Source organism: Salmo trutta, unplaced genomic scaffold, assembly GCF_901001165.1.
Source record: "Salmo trutta unplaced genomic scaffold, fSalTru1.1, whole genome shotgun sequence".
In the NCBI taxonomy this organism is placed as follows: Eukaryota; Metazoa; Chordata; class Actinopteri; order Salmoniformes; family Salmonidae; genus Salmo; species Salmo trutta.
In genome coordinates this window covers 2368082-2391317 of record NW_021823237.1, presented here as the reverse complement: position 1 = coordinate 2391317, position 23236 = coordinate 2368082, and the positions used below count along the sequence as shown (strand labels likewise).

Sequence of the window (23236 nt, the reverse complement as noted above, 5' to 3'; positions counted from 1 at the left end):
CTCCATGATCCTGTGTTAAAACAGACGACATAAAACCATGTTTTCTCACAAACAAAGAGGTTAAAAGGTTTAGAATGGTCAGGGAGTCCCAAACAGGGAGAAGCAGAATGGTCAGGGAGTCCCAAACAGGGAGAAGCAGAATGGTCAGGGAGTCCCAAACAGGGAGAAGCAGAATGGTCAGGGAGTCCCAAACAGGGAGAAGCAGAATGGTCAGGGAGTCCCAAACAGGGAGAAGCAGAATGGTCAGGGAGTCCCAAACAGGGAGAAGTAGTCATGAGATGTTTCAGTCTGGTCAGAGCAGTCAGTCCCTCTGGTGTCCACTTCATTTTGTCATTCGTAGCCATTTTGTGGCCATAAATAAGGTCAACAAGTGACTGCACCACCTCAGCATAGTCAGATAACCACGCCCTACAATACCCTGCCATACCGGTTAATGACATCATGTGTTGTTTAGTAACCGGCTGTGGGACGGAGAGAATAGCCTGTGTCCTCTTTTTACCCAGCCACCTGCCATTGGGAGTGAGGTCATGACCCAGATACTGTCTGTGAAACCAACTGTAACTTCTTCTCTGAAACTTTCTGGCCATTCTCAGCGAGAAATATCAACAGAGCCCGAGTATCAGTTTCACAAGCTTCCGTGGAGCTAGGAGCACGACAACAAATCATCCACATACTGAATCAGAGTGCTGCCCTCAGGGGGGTAGAAAACCCTCCAGATTTAGCGCTAAAGCTGCCGAAAAAAAATAGCGGGGGGATTCCACGTAACCCATAGGAGCCACAGTCCACGTAAATCTCTTACTGAGAAACGTGAACGGCAAACCAGAACGGAGATTCTGGTGCCACAGGAATACTGAAAAAAAATGCATTCGTCAAATCAATCACAGAGAACCACTCTGCTGTGGGTGGTACCGCCCCCCAAGAGAGTAGTAACATTACGAACCACCGGGGCAAGAACTGCATCGTTCACAGGCCTTAAATCCTGGACCAATCTCCAATCACCTGAAGGTTTTCTAACAGGCTAGATAGGGATGTTACAGGGTGATTCTGGACAGCGAGTTAAAGCACCATTAGCTAACAGGCTAGATAGGGATGTTACAGGGTGATTCTGGACAGGGAGTTAAAGCACCATTAGCTAACAGGCTAGATAAGGGTGTTACAGGGTGATTCTGGACAGGGAGTTAAAGCTCCATTAGCTAACAGGCTAGATAGGGGTGTTACAGGGTGATTCTGGACAGGGAGTTAAAGCACCATTAGCTAACAGGCTAGATAGGGATGTTACAGGGTGATTCTGGACAGGGAGTTAAAGCGCCATTAGCTAACAGGCTAGATAGGGATGTTACAGGGTGATTCTGGACAGGGAGTTAAAGCGCCATTAGCTAACAGGCTAGATAGGGGTGTTACAGGGTGATTCTGGACAGGGAGTTAAAGCACCATTAGCTAACAGGGATGCATGAACAGCAGTAATACCTGCGATTGCCTCCCTACTGAGTGGATATTGTGCTCTAGATGGACGGCTGGTATCTTTAGGAGTGACCACCATTGGCTCAGCTCCCTTCATTCTCCCCAAAATCCTATTTGTCCCTTGCCCATAGTCATTCAGGGACCCTTCTCAGGAGGGGTGAGTCTTCACTCAACAACACAACATCGGTAGGGAAAGAAACCTGATCAACACCATGCAGACTCCTCTCAGGAGGGGTGAGTCTTCACTCAACAACACGACATCGGTAGGGAAAGAAACCTGATCAACACCATGCAGACCCTTCTCAGTTGGCGTTTCCCAGCTGAGTGGGTAACAACTTCTCATTGTGCTGAGTGAATACGTCGACCTATCAGGACGCATCTCCCAGTCTATAGCATCAACCAAGCATTTCATCCAAATTCCAGTATCCGCCCATTCTACTACCGTCTGATTTAGCCAGGGACGCATGTGGTGCCCTATCCTCAAACAGGTAGAGAGGTCTTTCTGTGCAGGGGTTAGATGAACCCCCTAAAGCACAGAGATCACTGCTACGGTAGAAACCCTCACACTGGTGCTCTATCCTCAAACAGGTAGAGAGGTCTTTCTGTGCAGGGGTTAGATGAACCCCCTAAAGCACAGAGATCACTGCTCAGTATAAACCCTCACACTGCACTGACTCATCCTGTAATGTAGAACACAGCCATTGTTTCTCATAATGGAGATCTCTTGTCAATGGTGAAAAATGGGAGGTGTAATGTAACCCTGCGTCAGACATGAAACTGCCCTCGTGGCCCCAATGGGTTTTGGCCGTTGAGAAAACACGAGCAATATTGGGACGCCTCATCGTCAACATCCCATGCATAATACCAGTCACAAAACTCACAACATTTTAACATCGATTGCTCCCCCTCTTCGTCCTCTTCCTCGTGAATAACGGTTAAACCCGGTTCGGCCACATGTTATGTCGACGCCCAGTTTACACAGGAGGTCCCTGCCCGTCAGATTGACGGGACAGCGGTCAGAGTAGAGAAATTAATGTTGACACAACTCCTCACAAAAAGGAGACAGGCAGAGACAACGTCACCTGCTCTCTGAATGGGAGGCCTGAAGCCCCTAGAGACAGGCAGAGACAACGTTACCTGCTCTCTGAATGGGAGGCCTGAAGCCCCTAGAGACAGGCAGAGACAACGTTACCTGCTCTCTGAATGGGAGGCCTGAAGCCCCTAGAGACAGGCAGAGACAACGCTACCTGCTCTCTGAATGGGAGGCCTGAAGCCCCTAGAGACAGGCAGAGACAACGCTACCTGCTCTCTGAATGGGAGGCCTGAAGCCCCTAGAGACAGGCAGAGGAAACGTTACCTGCTCTCTGAATGGGAGGCCTGAAGCCCCTAGAGACAGGCAGAGACAACGTTACCTGCTCTCTGAATGGGAGGCCTGAAGCCCCTAGAGACAGGCAGAGACGACGTTACCTGCTCTCTGAATGGGAGGCCTGAAGCCCCTAGAGACAGGCAGAGACGACGTTACCTGCTCTCTGAATGGGAGGCCTGAAGCCCCTAGAGACAGGCAGAGGCGACGTTACCTGCTCTCTGAATGGGAGGCCTGAAGCCCCTAGAGACAGGCAGAGACGACGTTACCTGCTCTCTGAATGGGAGGCCTGAAGCCCCTAGAGACAGGCAGAGGAAACGTTACCTGCTCTCTGAATGGGAGGCCTGAAGCCCCTAGAGACAGGCAGAGACAACGTTACCTGCTCTCTGAATGGGAGGCCTGAAGCCCCTACAGCTTTGACTGTTTCACTAGACATGGGAGGTGTTGTCATAGCCTCGCAGTTAATGACAGACACAGCAGCCCCAGTATCAACAAGAAATATTAGTGACTCACCATTGATCCAAGCCTCCACGGTTGGCTCTACTCTCGGAAAGGTGTGACTCTTTAAAAACAAATGCTCTTGTTGCTCTGAGGATTTTAGCACAACTATCCCTGTCTCCTCATCACGTCAATACTCGTCCTCCTGTCCCTGTAGAGACACGCCACCGTAGACGGTCATTCAGCGGGGGGAGTCAGCTGGGGTTCCCCTCCGTCCTGGCCCGTAGACGGTCCTTCAGTGGGGAGTCAGCTGGGGGTGCCCCTCCGTCCTGGCCCGTAGACGGTCCTTCAGTGGGGAGTCAGCTGGGGGTGCCCCTCCGTCCTGGCCCGTAGACGGTCCTTCAGTGGGGAGTCAGCTGGGGGTTCCCCTCCGTCCTGGCCCGTAGACGGTCCTTCAGTGGGGAGTCAGCTGGGGGTGCCCCTCCGTCCTGGCCCGTAGACGGTCCTTCAGTGGGGAGTCAGCTGGGGGTGCCCCTCCGTCCTGGCCCGTAGACGGTCCTTCAGTGGGGAGTCAGCTGGGGGTGCCCCTCCGTCCTGGCCCGTAGACGGTCCTTCAGTGGGGAGTCAGCTGGGGGTGCCCCTCCGTCCTGGCCCGTAGACGGTCCTTCAGTGGGGAGTCAGCTGGGGGTGCCCCTCCGTCCTGGCCCGTAGACGGTCCTTCAGTGGGGAGTCAGCTGGGGGTGCCCCTCCGTCCTGGCCCGTAGACGGACCTTCAGTGGGGAGTCAGCTGGGGGTGCCCCTCCGTCCTGGCCCGTAGACGGTCCTTCAGTGGGGAGTCAGCTGGGGGTTCCCCTCCGTCCTGGCCCGTAGACGGTCCTTCAGTGGGGAGTCAGCTGGGGGTTCTCCTCCGTCCTGGCCCGTAGACGGTCCTTCAGTGGGGAGTCAGCTGGGGGTGCCCCCTCCGTCCTGGCCCGTAGACGGTCCTTCAGTGGGGAGTCAGCTGGGGGTTCCCCTCCGTCCTGGCCCGTAGACGGTCCTTCAGTGGGGAGTCAGCTGGGGGTTCCCCTCCGTCCTGGCCCGTAGACGGTCCTTCAGTGGGGAGTCAGCTGGGGGTTCTCCTCCGTCCTGGCCCGTAGACGGTCCTTCAGTGGGGAGTCAGCTGGGGGTTCCCCTCCGTCCTGGCCCGTAGACGGTCCTTCAGTGGGGAGTCAGCTGGGGGTTCTCCTCCGTCCTGGCCCGTAGACGGTCCCTTCAGTGGGGAGTCAGCTGGGGGTGCCCCTCCGTCCTGGCCCGTAGACGGTCCTTCAGTGGGGAGTCAGCTGGGGGTTCCCCTCCGTCCTGGCCCGTAGACGGTCCTTCAGTGGGGAGTCAGCTGGGGGTGCCCCTCCGTCCTGGCCCGTAGACGGTCCTTCAGTGGGGAGTCAGCTGGGGGTGCCCCTCCGTCCTGGCCCGTAGACGGTCCTTCAGCGAGGGAGTCAGCTGGAGTTTGAGGAGTAGAGTAGAGAGGGGGACAGTCTCTGTCATCATCATCCTTCCTATTCCTTCTCATTGTTTCATTCCCTTCTATATTATTATATAGTTAATAAAAGTATTACTTTCCAAAATAGTGTTTAAAATTCTAAAAACTGTCAGTTATGAATATTAACTGAACCTTATTGTATGTACATTCTTTCAATAGCCCCCTGTGACTATTGTTTCTCTCAAAACTGTGATTCCTAAAAAATGTGTCCAGGGATTTGGTCAACGGCGTCAAGTTTGACCTGCAAGATCTGACAGAATGGTTGTTTTTATTGGGGATTTTCAAATGAATCCTTTTCCAAATGTTCACAAATGTTTGTATTTAACTTTTACTTTAAGAGGTAGAAATATTTATGTTTTGAGAATTTGTTGTTAATTCCTTCATTTATACATTTACGTCATTTAGCAGACGCTCTTATCCAGAGCGACTTACAGTAGTGAATGCATACATTTCATACAATTTCATATTTTTTTTTTTTTTCTGTGCTGGCCCCCCGTGGGAATCGAACCCACAACCCTGGTGTTGCAAACACCATGCTCTACCAACTGAGCTACAGGGAAGGCATCAGTGGCTTCACAGATGGCTAACCCCCTTCTGTAGGATCGGTGAGTCCCCCACGGGACGGTTGAGCTAACTTAGGCTAATGCAATTAGCATGAGGTTGTAAGTAGCAAGAACATATCCCAGGACATAGACATATTTGATATTGGCAGAAAGCTTAAGTTCTTGTTAATCTAACTGCACTGTCCAATTTACAGTAGCTACTACAGTGAAAAAATGCCATGCTATTGTTTGAGGAGAGTGCACAGTTTTGAACTTGAAAAGTTACTAATAAACAAAGTAGGCACATTTGGGCAGTCGTGATAAAACATTTTGAACAGAAATACAATTGTTCATTGGATCAGTCTAAAACTTTGCACTTACACTGCTGCCATCTAGTGGCCAATATCTAAATTTCACCTGGGCTGGAATAATACATTATGGCCTTTCTCTTGCATTTCAAAGATAATGGTTCCAAAAAAAAGTAGTTTTTTTCTTTCAAATGGTATCAAGAATATGCATACCCCTGAGCTACAGGCAGTTAGATTTGGGTTTGTCTTTTTAGGCAAAAATTGAAAAAAGAGTCCAATCCTTATATCGATTTCTTTGTCAATATTCTGAACAAATATTACCACTGTTCTGCAACATATGTTTCAACTATTCAAGCATTTGGTTCAGAGCATTAAACACTGTTCTGCCTAAACTATTCATGCATTGGCTGTGTTAGACCTACGGGATAATGTTTGCTTTATAAATGTTGTTTTATGTTCTGAATCTAGAAAACACACCAAAATGCTAACAAAAAGGCAGCACATCTTTGGTTCTTAATGGACAGAAATGTGCACGTGAGAGCGATAAATTATGCATTTAATAAAAACAGCTCCACCTACAAACTTAGTCAATGCGACATTTTTTAAGCACGGTGGTCATTTTATGGACCCTATTGTCTCGTTTTAATCTGACGTCTAGAATTTGAGCTAGGTAGGCGCAGAAAAATACTCTGAGAACTCAGTTGCTGACGACCCTCTTAAAAACCCGGTATGTGGTTCTCCTTAACGGCCGGATGGCTCATGAGGAGAGGCAGGGAGTGTGCTGTATGGTTCTCCTTAACGGCCGGACGGCTCATGAGGAGAGGCAGGGAGTGTGCTGTATGGTTCTCCTTAACGGCCGGATGGCTCATGAGGAGAGGCAGGGAGTGTGCTGTATACCTCCAATCAAGTTGATTCACACATTTTCATCCACGTTGGTGTCATATTGGTGTAGATATGGATTTAACATTGAGCTTCAATCAATCCCTATTAATATTATGAAATCATTATATTTCTATATTATTATATTACTATTGTATTGTTATATTACTATATTATTATTATATTATTATTATTATATTATTATTATTATTATTATTATATTATTATATTATTATTATATTACTATATTATTATATTACTATTGTATTGTTATATTACTATATTATTATTATTATATTTCTATATTATTATTATATTACTATTATATTATTATTATATTTCTATATTATTATTATATTATTATATAACTATTATATTATTATTATATTTCTATATTAGTATATTACTATTATATTATTATAATTTTTATTTATTATTATATTACTATTATATTATTATTATATTTTTATATTACTATTATATTATTATTATATTTTTATATTATTATATTATTATTATATTACTATTATATTATTATTATATTTCTATATTATTATATTACTATTATATTATTATTATATTTCTATATTATTATATTATTATTATATTACTATTATATTATTATTATATTACTATTATATTATTATTATATTTCTATATTATTATATTATTATTATATTTCTATATAAGTATATTACTATTATATTATTATTATATTTCTATATTATTATATTACTATTATATTATTATTATATTTCTATATTATTATATTATTATTATATTATTATATTATTATTATATTTCTATATTATTATATTATTATTATATTATTATTATATTTCTATATTATTATATTATTATTATATTACTATTATATTATTATTATATTTCTATATTATTATATTATTATTATATTATTATTATATTACTATTATATTTCTATATTATATTTCTATATTATTATATTTCTATATTATTATTATATTATTATATTTCTATATTATTATATTATTATTATATTATTATTATATTTCTGTATTATTATATTATTATTATATTTTTATATTATTATATTTTTATATTATTATATTCTATATTATTATATTTCTATATTATTATATTACTATTATATTATATTATATTATTATATTACTATTATTATTATATTACTATTATTATTATATTACTATATTATTATTATATTATTATTTACTATATTATTATATTACTATTATTATTATTATATTACTATATTATTATTATTACTATTTATTAATTACTATTATATTATTATTTATTATACTATTATATTATATACTATTATATTATTATATTACTATATATATTATATACTATTAATTATATATTACTATTATATTATTATATTACTATTATATTATTATATTACTATATTATTATTATATTACTATTATTTTATTATTACTATATTATTATTATATTACTATTATTTTATATTACTATATATATTATATTACTATTATATTATTATATACTATTATATTATTATATTACTATATATTATTATATTACTATTATATTATTATATTACTATATTATTATTATATTACTATTATATTATATTACTATTCTATTATATATTACTATCTATTATTAATATTACATATAATATTATTATTATGATTACTATTAATATTATTATATAATTACGATATTATATTGCTATTATTAATATTTCTATATTATTATATTTCTATATTAGTATATTACTATTATGTATATTTCTAGTTAATGATAGTTCTATATTATTATATTTCTATAATTATTATATTACTAATTATATTATATTATATTTCTATATTATCATATTACTATTATATTATTATTAATATTTCTATATTATATATTACGATTAATTATTATTATATTCTCTATATTATTATATAATTATATTATATTATATTTCGATATTATTATATAAGTATATTTTGAGGATAAGTGCCTGCTGGGTATCATTCCCAAATCTGAACTGTTTCGTGTGTGTGTGTGTGTGTGTGTGTGTGTGTGTGTGTGTGTGTGTGTGTGGTGTGTGTGTTGTGTGTGTGTGTGTGTGTGTGTGGGTGGTGTATCAGCAGCTGGCAGGGACAGGAGTGTTGGCTGTAGGGCTGGGGCTGCGTTTGACTCTCGGACTGAGGGACTGTTCAGTGGAGAGGACTCTCCTTCTGTCTTCTTCACCGGTAAGACTGAGCTCTCACCCCTAACCCCTACGACCCTAACCCCTACACCCTAACCCCTACACCCTAACCCCTACACCCTAAACCACTACACCCTAACCCCTACACCCCTAACCCCTAACTGCTATATCACCAGGGTTACAGAGGGCTGCTATATCACCAGGGTTACAGAGGGCTGCTATATCGCCAGGGGTTAGCAGAGGGCTGCTATATCACCAGGGTTACAGAGGGCTGCTATATCGCCAGGGTTACAGAGTGGCTGCTATATCACCAGGTTACAGAGGGGCTGCTATATCACCAGGGTTTACAGAGGGCTGCTATATCACCAGGTTACAGAGGGCTGCTATATCACCAGGGTTACAGAGGGCTGCTATATCCCCAGGGTTACAGAGGGCTGCTATATCACCAGGGTTACAGAGGGCTGCTATATCACCAGGGTTACAGAGGGCTGCTATATCACCAGGGTTACAGAGGGCTGCTATATCACCAGGGTTACAGAGGGCTGCTACATCACCAGGGTTACAGAGGGCTGCTATATCACCAGGGTTACAGAGGAATGGCAGCCATGTTAATAACTGTCTCAGAATCCGTTAGTGGGAGGAGTTGTTGTTCTGACATCACAATGATCTGTTGACCAAGACATCACTTCCTCTGCTGGATCTGTCTGCAACAAACAAGTGTGTGTGTGTGTGTGTGTGTGTGTGTGTATGGTGTGTGTATGGTGTGTGTGTGTGTGTGTGTGTGTGTATGTTTGTGTGTGTGTATGAGGTGTGTGTATGGTGTGTGTGTGTGTGTGTGTATGTGGTGTGTGCATGGTGTGTGTGTGTGTGTGTGTGTGTGTGTGTGTGTGTGTGTGTGTGTGTGTGTGTGTGTGTGTGTGTGTGTGTGTGTGTGTGTGTGTGTGTATGTGGTGTGTGTATGTTTGTGTGTGTGTGTGTGTGTGTGTGTGTGTGTGTGTGTGTGTGTGTGTGTGTGTGTGTGTGTGTGTGTGCGTGTGTGTGTGTGTGTGTCCATCTCTGCATCCATTTGCTTGTGGTTTGTGACAGAGTGAGACTAGAGAAAAACTTTCAACATCAGACTTAATAATTTGCATCGGTTAAAGCAGTTATTCACTGTGTGTATAGTGTGTGTACGGTGTGTGTATGTGGTGTGTGTGGTGTGTGTGGTGTGTGTGTGTGGTGTGTGTGGTGTGTGTATGGTGTGTATATGGTGTGTATATGGTGTGTATGGTGTGTACATGGTGTGTGTATATGTGGTGTGTGTATATGGTGTATATGGTGTATATGGTGTATATGGTGTATATGGTGTGTGTGGTGTGTGTATATGGTGTATATATGGTGTATATGCTGTGTGGTCCATAGGTGTGTATATGGTGTATATGGTGTGTATATGGTGTGTATATGGTGTGTGTGGTGTGTGTATATGGTGTATATGGTGTGTATATGGTGTGTATATGGTGTGTATATGGTGTATATGGTGTATATATGGTGTGTATATGGTGTATATATGGTGTATATGGTGTATATGGTGTATATGGTGTATATGGTGTATATATGGTGTATATGCTGTGTGGTCCATAGGTGTGTATATGGTGTATATGGTGTATATATGGTGTATATATGGTGTATATGCTGTGTGGTCCATAGGTGTGTATATGGTGTGTATATGGTGTGTATATGGTGTATATGGTGTATATATGGTGTATATGGTGTATATGGTATATATTGTGTATATATGGTGTATATATGGTGTATATGCTGTGTGGTCCATAGGTGTGTACATTCTGATCGCTGCTGGGGCCTTGATGATGGTTGTTGGGTTCCTGGGCTGCTGTGGAGCCATCAAGGAATCCCCCTGCATGCTCGGACTGGTGAGGATCAGCCATGATGATGATGATGATGATGATGGAATACAATGACAACACACTTTCCATTGAAAGAGAAGCGCAAGACCTCACACCCTGTCTGTACACTCAGGTTTATCACGGGTGATAGTTACAAAACTCATCACTGTATCCTATATCAACATGTGGGTTGGGCCTCTCTATCTGTGAGGCGAGAGCAACATGCTCTGTTGTTTATTTATAAAGCGCTTCTTTTAAAACTACCTCCATATATATCATCATTAATTTCTACTAGATATACAAATTTTTAAACCAGATCACAGATGTGGATTACATTAGAGACTCCTGCGGTCTCCACAGAGTTGGGTAGGACTGCCTTTAGTTCCTTTGCGCCTTATTTATGGAACAAACTGCAGATCCAACTTAAGTTAGACACTCTGGTGTCCCTTGCCCATTTCAAAAATGTTATGGAGGATCAATATGATGTTGTCTGTGATTGTTTCTGTTGAATTGTGTCTTTGTTTTGTATGTTTGAAATGTTCTTGTCTGTATGCCTAAAACTGTACATGTCAACATGTTTACACAGGGCACAGCCGTAGAAGAGATCCAGGTCTCAGTCTGTTTTCCCTGTTAAAATAAAGATTTAATTCTCTCCCTGCCCCCTGGTTTCTCCCCCCTCCCCCTGTCTGTCTCTCGTTCTCCCCCCTGTCTGTCTCTCTCCCCTCCCCCTGTCTGTCTCTCTCCCTGCCCCCTGGTTTCTCCCCCCTCCCCCTGTCTGTCTCTCCCCCCTCCCCCTGTCTGTCTCTCCCCTCCCCCTGTCTGTCTCTCCCCTCCCCCTGTCTGTCTCTCGTTCTCCCCCCTGTCTGTCTCTCTCCCCACCCCCTGGTTTCTCCCCCCTCCCCCTGTATGTCTCTCGTTCTCCCCCCTCCCCCTGTCTGTCTCTCGTTCTCCCCCCTCCCCGTCTCTCTCGTTCTCCCCTCTCCCCCTGTCTGTCTCTCGTTCTCCCCCCTCCCCCTGTCTGTCTCTCGTTCCCCCCCGTCTGTCTCTCCCCTCCCCCTGTCTGTCTCTCGTTCTCTCTCTCCAGTTCTTCTTCTTCCTGTTGTTAATCTTTGGGGTGGAGGTAGCAGCAGGGATCTGGGGCCTCTCCAATAAAGATACGGTAACACTCAGATCCTGTTTTACTGTTCGTTGTGCTGACTGTGTTGACAGACCATCAGACCTTCTATTACAGCTCAATACAAAACCTTAGCATCTCTCCATTCTCATGTCTCTCCTCTCCCCCTGTCTGTCTCTCTTCTCTCCCCCCGTCTGTCTCCCCCTCCCCTCTCTCTCTCTTCTCTCCCCCTGTCTGTCTCTCCTCTCCCCTCTCTGTCTCTCTCCTCTCCCCCTCTCTGTCTCTCTTCTCTCCCCCTGTCTGTCTCCCCTCCCCTCTCTGTCTCTCTTCTCTCCCCCTCTCTCTCTCCTCTCCCCTCTCTGTCTCTCTCCTCTCCCCCTCTCTGTCTCTCTTCTCTCCCCCCGTCTGTCTCCCCCTCCCCTCTCTGTCTCTCTTCTCTCCCCCTGTCTGTCTCTCCTCTCCCCTCTCTGTCTCTCTCCTCTCCCCCTCTCTGTCTCTCTTCTCTCCCCCTGTCTGTCTCCCCTCCCCTCTCTGTCTCTCTTCTCTCCCCCTCTCTGTCTCTCTTCTCTCCCCCGTCTGTCTCCCCCTTCCCTCTCTGTCTCTCTTCTCTCCCCCTGTCTGTCTCCCCCTCCCCTCTCTGTCTCTCTTCTCTCCCCCTGTCTGTCTCCCCCTTCCCTCTCTGTCTCTCCCCACCCCCTGTCTGTCTCCCCCCTCCCGGTCTCCCTTGTTTCCCCCGTCTGTCTCTGTCTAGGTGGTGGAAGACATCACAGAGTTCTACAAGCAGACTTATACTAACTACATGAACACCAAGCAGGAGGCCTTGAAGGAGACATTACGCCTTATACACTTTGGAGTGAGTACACACACACACACACACACACACACACACACACACACACACACACACACACACACACAACTCTAACATAACAGTCCAGTGTCTGTCTGTCTGTCTGTCTGTCTGTCTGTCTGTCTGTCTGTCTGTCTGTCTGTCTGTCTGTCTGTCTGTCTGTCTGTCTGTCTGTCTGTCTGTCTGTCTGTACTGTCTGTCTGTAAAAGTGTATAGTGGAACTAAAATGGTGTTGTCTGTGTTTCCCTGGGGCAGCTGAACTGCTGCGGCCTGACAGGCACGGTGATTGACAGCGCCAGGGAGACCTGCCCAAAGAAGGAAGGACTGGAGGCTCTGATTACCACGGTAACAAACATAACCCCTACAGCAACAACTATTTGAGTGACGAGCTATTATATTGTAGGGTGGAAGTGTATATTGGAGGGTAGAAGTGTATATCATAGGGTAGAAGTGTATATTATAGGGTAGCAGTTTATATTATAGGGTAGAAGTGTATATTGGAGGGTAGAAGTGTATATCATAGGGTAGAAGTGTATATTATAGGGTAGAAGTTTATATTATAGGGTAGAAGTGTATATTATAGGGTAGAAGTGTATATTATAGGGTAGAAGTGTATATCATAGGGTAGAAATATATTTTACAGGGTAGAAATGTATATTGAAGAGTAGAAGTGTATTTTTATTTATTTTTCACCTTTATTTAACCAGGTAGGCTAGTAGAGAACAAGTCCTTTATTTAACCAGGTAGGCTAGTAGAGAACAAGTCCTTTATTTAACCAGGTAGGCTAGTAGAGAACAAGTCCTTTATTTAACCAGGTGGCTAGTAGAGAACAAGTCCTTTATTTAACCAGGTAGGTTAGTTGAGAACAAGTCCTTTATTTAACCAGGTAGGCTAGTTGAGAACAAGTCCTTTATTTAACCAGGTGGCTAGTAGAGAACAAGTCCTTTATTTAACCAGGTAGGTTAGTTGAGAACAAGTCCTTTATTTAACCAGGTAGGCTAGTTGAGAACAAGTTCTCATTTACAATTGCGACCTGGCCAAGATAAAGCAAAGCAGTTCGACACATACAACAACACAGAGTTACACATGGAATAAACGTACAGTCAATAACACAAAATACAAATATATGTACAGTGTGTGCAAATGTAGAAGAGTAGGGAGGTAGGCAATAACTAGGCCCTAGAGGCAAAATAATTACAATTTAGCATTAATACTGGAGTGATAGATGAGCAGATGATGATGTGTAAGTAGAGATACAGGTTGTGCAAAAGAGCAGAAAAGTAAATAAAAACAACATGGGGATGAGGTAGGTAGATTGGATGGGCTATTTACAGATGGACTATGTACAGCTGCAGCGATCGGTTAGCTGCTCAGATAGCTGATGCTTAAAGCTAGTGAGGGAGATATAAGTCTCCAGCTTCAGTGATTTTTGCAATTCGTTCCAGTCATTGGCAGCAGAGAACTGGAAGGAAAGACGGCCAAAGGAGGAGTTGACTTTGGGGGTGACCAGAGAGATATACATGCTGGAGCGCGTGCTACGAGTGGGTGCTGCTATGGTGACCAGTGAGCTGAGATAAGGCGGAGCTTTACCTAGCAGAGACTTATAGATGACCTGGAGCCAGTGGGTCTGGCAACTAATATGTAGCGAGGGCCAGCCAACGAGAGCATACAGGTCGCAGTGATGGGTAGTATATGGGGCTTTGTGGAAAAAAACGGATGGCACTGTGATAGACTGCATCAAGTTTGCTGAGTAGAGTGTTGGAGGCTAATTTGTAAATGACATCGCCGAAGTCAAGGATAGGTAGGATAGTCAGTTTTACGAGGGTATGTTTGGCAGCATGAGTGAAGGATGCTTTGTTGCGAAATAGGAAGCCGATTCTAGATTTATTAATATGAGTCTGGAAGGAGAGTTTACAGTCTAACCAGACACCCAGGTATTTGTAGTTGTCCACATATTCTACGTCAGAACCGTCCAGAGTGGTGATGCTGGACGGGCGGGCAGGTGCAGGCAGCGATCGGTTGAAGAGCATGAATTTAGTTTTACTTGTATTTAACAGCAGTTGGAGGCCACGGAAGGAGAGTTGTATGGCATTGAAGCTCGTCTGGAGGTTAGTTAACACAGTGTCCAAAGAAGGGCCAGATGTATACAGAATGGTGTCGTCTGCGTAGAGGTGGATCAGAGAATCACCAGCAGCAAGAGCGACATCATTGATGTATAAAGAGAAAAGAGTCGGCCTGAGAATTGAACCCTGTGGCACCCCCATAGAGACTGCCAGAGGCCCGGACAACAGGCCCTCCGATTTGACACACTGAACTCTATCAGAGAAGTAGTTGGTGAACCAGGCGAGGCAGTCATTTGAGAAACCAAGGCTGTGAGTCTGCCGATGAGGATGTGGTGATTGACAGAGTCGAAAGCCGTGGCCAGGTCAATGAATACGGCTGCACAGTATTGTCTTTTATCCACGGCGGTTATGATATTGTTTAGGAACTTGAGTGTGGCTGAGGTGCACCCATGACCAGCTCGGAAACCAGATTATAGGGTAGAAGTTTATATTATAGGGTAGAAGTGCATATTATAGGGTAGAAGAGTATATTATAGGGTAGAAGTGTATATTGGAGGGTATAAGTGTATATTGGAGGGTAGTAGAGTATATTATAGGGCTAGAAGTGTATATTATAGGGCTAGAAGTATATATTATAGGGTAGAAGTGTATATTATAGGGTAGAAGTGTATATTATAGGGTAGAAGTTTATATTATAGGGTTGAAGAGTATATTATAGGGTAGAAGTGTATATTGGAGGGTATAAGTGTATATTGGAGGGTAGTAGAGTATATTATAGGGCTAGAAGTGTATATTATAGGCCTAGAAATATATATTATATGGTAGAAGTGTATATTATAGGGTAGAAGAGTACATTATAGGGTAGAGGTCTATATTATAGGGTAGAGGAGCACATTACAGGGTAGGAGTGTATATTATAGGGTATTATAGGGTAGAAGTGTATATTGGAGGGTAGAAGTGTATATTGGAGGGTAGTAGAGTATATTATAGGGCTAGAAGTGTATATTATAGGCCTAGAAGTATATATTATATGGTAGAAGTGTATATTATAGGGTATAAGTGTATATTATAGGGTTGAAGAGTATATTATAGGGTAGAAGTGTATATTATAGGGTAGAAGTGTATATTATAGGGTAGAAGAGTACATTATAGGGTAGAGATGTATATTATAGGGTAGAAGAGTACATTATAGGGTAGAGGTCTATATTATAGGGTAGAGGAGCACGTTACAGGGTAGCAGTGTATATTATAGGGTATTATAGGGTAGAAGTGTATATTATAGGGTAGAAGTGTATATTATAGGGTATTATTGTATATTATAGGGTACAAATGTATATAATAGGGTAGAAGTGTATATTATAGGGTATTATAGGGTAGAAGTGTATATTACAGGGTAGAAATGTATATTACAGGGTAGAAGTGTATATTATAGGGTTGAAGTGTATATTATAGGGCAGAAGTGTATATTATAGGGTAGCAGTGTATATTATAGGGTAGAAGTGTATATTATAGGGTAGAAGTGTATATTATAGGGTAGTGGTATATATTGGAGGGTAGAAGTGTATATTATAGGGTAGAGGTGTATATTCAGGGTAGAAGTGTATTTTCAGGCTAGAAGTGTATATTACAGGGTAGAAGTGTATATTATAGGGTAGAAGTGTATATTATAGGGTAGTGGTATATATTGGAGGGTAGAAGTGTATATTATAGTGTAGAGGTGGATATTATAGGGTATAAGTGTATATTATAGGGTAGAATTATAGGGTAGAAGTGTATATTATAGGGAAGAAGTGTATATTATAGGGTATTATAGGGTAGAAGTGTATATTACAGGGTAGAAGTGTATATTATAGGGTTGAAGTGTATATTATAGGGCAGAAGTGTATATTATAGGGTAGCAGTGTATATTATAGGGTAGAAGTGTATATTATAGGGTATAAGTGTATATTATAGGGTAGTGGTATATATTGGAGGGTAGAAGTGTATATTATAGTGTAGAAGTGTATATTCAGGGTAGAAGTGTATTTTCAGGCTAGAAGTGTATATTATAGGGTAGAAGTGTATATTATAGGGTAGCAGTGTATATTATAGGGTAGAAGTGTATTTTATAGTGTAGAGGTGTATATTATAGGGTATAAGTGTATATTATAGGGTAGAATTATAGGGTAGAAGTGTATATTATAGGGAAGAAGTGTATATTATAGGGTAGCAGTGTATATTATAGGGTATTATAGGGTAGAAGTGTATATTATAGGGTAGAAGTGTATATTATAGGGTAGCAGTGTATATTATAGGGTAGAAGTGTATATTACAGGGTAGAAGTGTATATTACAGGGTAGAGGTGTATATTATAGGGTAGAAGTGTATATTACAGGGTAGAGGTGTATATTATAGGGTAGAAGTGTATATTATAGGGTAGAAGTGTACATTATAGGGTAGTGGAATATATTGGAGAGTAGAAGTGTATATTACGGTTCTGACTAAGAATATGTGGACAACTACAAATACCTGGGTCTCTGGCTAGACTGTAAACTCTCCTTCCAGACTCACATTAAGCATCTCCAATCCAAAGTTAAATCTAGAATTGGCCTCCTATTTCGCAATAAAGCCTCCTTCACTCATGCTGCCAAACATACCCTCGTAAAACTGACCATCCTACCGATCCTTGACTTTGGCGATGTCATTTACAAAATAGCCTCCAACACTCTACTCAATAAACTGGATGCAGTCTATCACAGTGCCATCCGTTTTGTCACCAAAGCCCCATATACTACCCACCACTGCGACCTGTACGCTCTCGTTGGTTGGCCTTCGCTTCATACTCGTCGCCAAACCCACTGGCTCCAGGTCATCTATAAGTCTTTGCTAGGTAAAGCCCCGCCTTATCTCAGCTCACTGGTCACCATAGCAGCACTCACCCGTAGCATGCGCTCCAGCAGGTATATCTCTCTGGTCACCCCCAAAGCCAATTCCTCCTTTGGCCGCCTTTCCTTCCAGTTCTCTGCTGCCAATGACTGGAACGAATTGCAAAAATCTCTGAAGCTGGAGACTCATATCTCCCTCACTAACTTTAAGCATCAGCTGTCAGAGCAGCTCACAGATCACTGCACCTGTACATAGCCCATCTGTAAACAGCCCACCCAATCTACCTCATCCCCATACTGTATTTATTTATTTATTTTGCTCTTTTGAACACCAGTATCTCTACTTCCACATTCATCTTCTGCACATCTATCATTCCAGTGTTTAATTGCTAAATTGTAATTACTTTGCCACTGCGGCCTATTTATTGTCTTACCTCCCTAATGTGTAACTCTGTGTTGTTGTTTGTGTCGCACTGCTTTGCTTTATCTTGGCCTGGTCGCAGTTGTAAATGAGAACTAGTTCTCAACTGGCCTACCTAGTTAAATAAAGGTGAAATATATATATTTTTAATTATAGGGTAGAAGTGTATATTATAGGGTATTATAGGGTAGAAGTGTATATTATAGGGTAGCAGTGTATATTACAGGGTAGAAGTGTATATTATAAAGTAGAAGTGTATATTATAGGGTATTATAGGGTAGAAGTGTATTATAGGGTAGAAGTGTATATTATAGGGTAGAAGTGTATATTATAGGGTAGTGGAATATATTATAGGGTAGAAGTGTATATTATAGGGTAGTAGTGTATATTACAGGGTAGCAGTGTATATTATAGGGTAGCAGTGTATATTATAGGGTAGAAGTGTATATTACAGGGTAGAAGTGTATATTATAGTATAGAAGTGTATATTACAGGGTAGAGGTCTATATTATTGGGTAGAAGTGTATATTATAGTATAGAAGTGTATTTTGGAGGGTAGAAGTGTATGTTATAGGGTAAAAGAGTTGTAGTAGTGTGTAATCTCAGTGTGCTGTCCTGTCAGAGTTGTAGTAGTGTGTAATCTCAGTCCTGGTAGAGTTGTAGTAGTGTGTAATCTCAGTCCTGTCAGAGTTGTAGTAGTGTGTAATCTCAGTCCTGGTAGAGTTGTAGTAGTGTGTAATCTCAGTCCTGTCAGAGTTGTAGTAGTGTGTAATCTCAGTCCTGTCAGAGTTGTAGTAGTGTGTAATCTCAGTCCTGGTAGAGTTGTAGTAGTGTGTAATCTCAGTCCTGGTAGAGTTGTAGTAGTGTGTAATCTCAGTCCTGTCAGAGTTGTAGTAGTGTGTAATCTCAGTCCTGGTAGAGTTGTAGTAGTGTGTAATCTCACTGTGTTGTCCTGTCAGAGTTTAGTAGTGTGTAATCTCAGTCCTGTCAGAGTTGTAGTAGTGTGTAATCTCAGTCCTGGTAGAGGTGTAGTAGTGTGTAATCTCAGTCCTGTCAGAGTTGTAGTAGTGTGTAATCTCAGTCCTGGTAGAGTTGTAGTAGTGTGTAATCTCAGTCCTGTCAGAGTTGTAGTAGTGTGTAATCTCAGTCCTGGTAGAGGTGTAGTAGTGTGTAATCTCAGTCCTGTCAGAGTTGTAGTAGTGTGTAATCTCCGTCCTGGTAGAGTTGTAGTAGTGTGTAATCTCAGTCCTGTCAGAGTTGTAGTAATGTGTAATCTCTTTCCTGGTAGAGTTGTAGCAGTGTGTAATCTCATTCCTGTCAGAGTTGTAGTAGTGTGTAATCTCAGTCCTGGTAGAGTTGTAGTAGTGTGTAATCTCAGTCCTGGTAGAGTTGTAGTAGTGTGTAATCTCAGTCCTGGTAGAGGTGTAGTAGTGTGTAATCTCAGTCCTGTCAGAGTTGTAGTAGTGTGTAATCTCAGTCCTGTCAGAGTTGTAGTAGTGTGTAATCTCAGTCCTGTCAGAGTTGTAGTAGTGTGTAATCTCAGTCCTGGTAGAGTTGTAGTAGTGTGTAATCTCAGTCCTGTCAGAGGTGTAGTAATGTGTAATCTCAGTCCTGGTAGAGTTGTAGTAGTGTGTAATCTCACTGTGTTGTTCTGTCAGAGTTGTCCAACGGCCATTGACGAGGTGTTCAACTCTAAACTCCATATCATTGGCGGAGTGGGCATCGGAATTGGAGTCCTCATGGTGAGAGCAGCCAATCAACTCTCTCTCTCCTTTCTCTCTCTAACCTCTTCTTTCTCTCATCTACTCCTCTCCTCTGCTCTCCTCTCCTCTCCTCTCTCTCTCTCTCTTCTCTCCTTTCTCTCTCTCCTCTCCTCTCCTCTCCTCTCTCTCTCTCTCTCTCCTCTTCTTTCTCTCATCCACTCCTCTCCTCTCCTCTCCTTTCCTCCACCCCTCTCCCTCTCCTCTCCTTTCTCTCTCTCTCCTCTCTCCTCTACTCCTCTCCTTTCTCTCTCTCCTCCACTCATCTCTTCTCTCCTCTCCTTTCTCTCTCCTCCACCCCTCTCTCTCCTTTCTCTCTCTCCTCCACTCCTCTCCTCTCCTCCACTCCTCTCTTCTCTCTCCTTTCTCTCTTTCCTCCACTCATCTCTCCTCTCCTCCACCCCTCTCCTCTCCTCCTCTCCTCCTCTCTCCTCTCCTTCCTCTCTTTCCTCTCTCCTCCTCTCCTCTGTCCTCTCCTCTCCTCCCTCCTCTCCTCTCCTTCCTCTCTGTCCTCCACTCCTCTCCTCTCCTTCCTCTCTGTCCTCCACTCCTCTCCTCTCCTTCCTCTCTCTCCTCCTCTCCACTCCTCTGTCCTCTCCTTCCTCTCTCTCCTCCTCTCCTCTCCTCTCCTCTCCTTCCTCTCTCTCCTCCTCTCCTCTTCTTCCTCTCTGTCCTCCACTCCTCTGTCCTCTCCTTCCTCTTGTCCTCTAATGATATGTCTTTCTCTTCTGTCCAGATCTTTGGGATGATCTTCAGCATGCTGCTGTGCTGCGCCATCAGGAGGTCTCGTGACATCATGTAGACCCGGACTCTGCCCTTCCCTGCACTTAACGTATCTGTGTCTGTCCTCAATAGATGTTAAACGCTCACTAGGTTTGTACTGCCATTAGGATTAGGGTTAGTTAGCAGTTTTAGGCTGGCAGCCAACCAGCCAGCCAGCCAGTCAGCCAGCCAGCCAGCCTGTCAGTCAGCCAGCCAGCCAGCCAGCCAGCCAGCCAGTCAGTCAGCCAGCCAGTCAGTAAGGCTCTACCCTGGATGGAAACTCGGTCTCCTGTGAAAGTGTGGAGCTGTACTGAGGTTTCAGGCTGTGTAACATTAATGTACCGTGATCAGTGTATCGTTTCATCACTGTAGAAGCAAAACGCCTTAAAATCTGCCAGAATTTAATCTGTTGTAATGTGCTTTAGAAACCTGACTATGTTTCTCCTCATATTGCCTGTTTGTTCAGCTACATGGACTGTAATAACTTTATGGCAGAGTATAGATTTTATAAACATTTTTATTGCAACGATTTTGATGAACAAAAGTTGTGTATTTCTTTGAATTGCCAAATAAAATAAAGTAATATGGACGTTGGACTGTGAGTGACTGACGTGGGGGTTAGATCGAGGGAACAGAACAACTCTCTGTAACGGTCAATGTTCAACTCAACAAACCAAACATACGGTCAGGTCATTTAGTTCAACAAGACCCCACAACATGACACGTTTACTGGGATTCATTCTGTCCTGGAGAAAGAGCTGAGTGCTTTCCGCTAGATAAACCAGCCGCAAAGTCAAAAAAATTGATATATCGTAAAAAAGTTATGAAAACTAAAATGAGCTTGTTTAAGATTACGCATAATTATTAGTCAAATTGTATTCCTCGGGATTTATTTTATTGTTGAACAAACACAAAGCGCACAGTCAATCCAAAATGTTATTGAACCTCAAACCTGAATGTTGAACAAAGGAAAAGTGAGATTTGTCTTTCTCAGGGAAATATATAAGTGTGCACAATTATTAGGCAACTAAATTACAAAAATAATTTCTCTAAACTCACTTGTTTATTCTCAATTTTTAGAGTAAGTGTAACAGATAAGTAGCACAAAATGACAATTATAGAACATTTTTGCCCTTTGAAAAATGTTCAGTGACCAATATAGCCAGCCTTATTTTCAATAACTGCCATGAGCCTTCCATCCATGGAGTCTGTCAGTTTCTTGATCTCTTCACGATCAATTTTCACTGAAGCAGCAACCACAGCTTCCCAAATGCTGTTCAAAAAAGGTGTATTGTTTTCCCTCAATGTAAATCTCACGTTTGAGAAGGGCCCACAAGTTCTCAATAGGATTTAAGTCAGGTGAGGAAGCGGGCCAGGTCATTATTCAGGCATCTTTGAGGCCCTTGCTGGCTAGCCAAGCAGTGGAGTACTTGGATGCATGTGATGGAGCATTGTCCTGCATAAAGATCATGGCCTTCTGGAATGCAGAGGTTTGACTGTCCGGTGGTCACATCTCAATAGTTTAGCTATTTAAAGAGTGTCGCATCCGTCTGAAAGGCATTTTACATTTTAGGCTTTTCAGTGTCAATTAAATTATTTTTTTCGGCCCATTTTACCTGAGGTAATGAGGCTGCCTAATAATTATGCACACCTTGATATAAGGTGTTATTCACTTTCGCCACACCCTCCCTCATTACACAAATACACATCACCTGAAAATGATGAAATCCAATAAGCATTCAAGTTTATATGGTTTGGAGTTGTAAAATGTGAATAGAAACAATGATAAGATCAGAATACTCACTTACCTAATAATTGTGCACACAGTGTAGTGTTACCAGTGTAATTAAAATCAGATTTTGTGGCTGAGCCAGCTAGTAGAGCTGCCTCCAGGACAATATTCATCCCAATAAATGGCCAGCCTGTCACGGTTGTTATAAAGAGCGGACCAAGATGCAGCATTTTCATAGTTCCACATAGTTATTACAAGTGAAACTGAATGCAACACACTAATAACTTGAAAATAGGACGACAACAACCCGTGTGTCACGTCCTGACCAGTAAAGGGGTTATTGGTTATTGTAGTTTGGTCAGGACGTGGCAGGGGGTATTTGTTTTATGTGGTTCGGGGTGGTTGGTTGTTTAGAAGGGTGTTTGATTTATTATTTCTGGGTTTTGGGTTATGTTATATGTTTTGTATTTCTATGTTCATTCTAGTATTAGTATTTATTTGTTTAGGTCATTGGGTGTTGGACTCTCAATTGGAGGCAGGTGTTTCCTAGTTGCCTCTGATTGAGAGTCCTATATATAGGTATGTGTTTGTGTTGGTAGTTTGTGGCAGATTGTGCTAGGCATAGCCTTAATGCCTTACCGGCCTGTTACTCATCATTGTGTTTTGTGTACGTGTTTATTTTGTTTTTTCCTTCTTTGCCAATTTAATAAAAGAAGATGAGTGCACATAACCCTGCTGCGTTTTGGTCCGACAATGATTTTTCTTTATCATCTGATGAAGAAGATTGTGACACCTTGACGCAGAGAGGACAACACACTACTCAAAAGACAATAACCCACAAACAACAATGAGAAAAACCCCTACTTAAATATGATCTCTAATCAGAGGCAATGAGGATCAACTGCTTCCAATTAGAAATAAACCCCAAACAATCCCAACATAGAAATAGAAATCTAGAATTTAAAGTAAGAACTAGAAAACATAGATCAGACACAAAAACACCCCCTGTCACGCCCTGACCACTCTAACATAGAAAATAACAACTTATATTGGTCAGGACGTGACAAAACCGGCAATGACATCCCTGGTGAACTACTCCTTCAC

General features: G+C 42.2%; 1 protein-coding gene across 1 annotated transcript in view; it reads left to right on the top strand.

The window, feature by feature from the left end:
• LOC115189824 (CD9 antigen-like) overlaps window positions 1-20994 on the top strand; it is a 34689-nt gene extending 13695 nt beyond the window's left edge. Inside the window, 8 exon segments of the mRNA XM_029748331.1 lie at window positions 8625-8661; window positions 8664-8726; window positions 10496-10593; window positions 11651-11725; window positions 12432-12533; window positions 12786-12875; window positions 19537-19620; window positions 20375-20994. Coding sequence (XP_029604191.1) covers window positions 8625-8661; window positions 8664-8726; window positions 10496-10593; window positions 11651-11725; window positions 12432-12533; window positions 12786-12875; window positions 19537-19620; window positions 20375-20440 — 615 coding nt within the window. The 3' untranslated portion in view covers window positions 20441-20994.
• Window positions 20995-23236: the final 2242 nt, after the last annotated feature.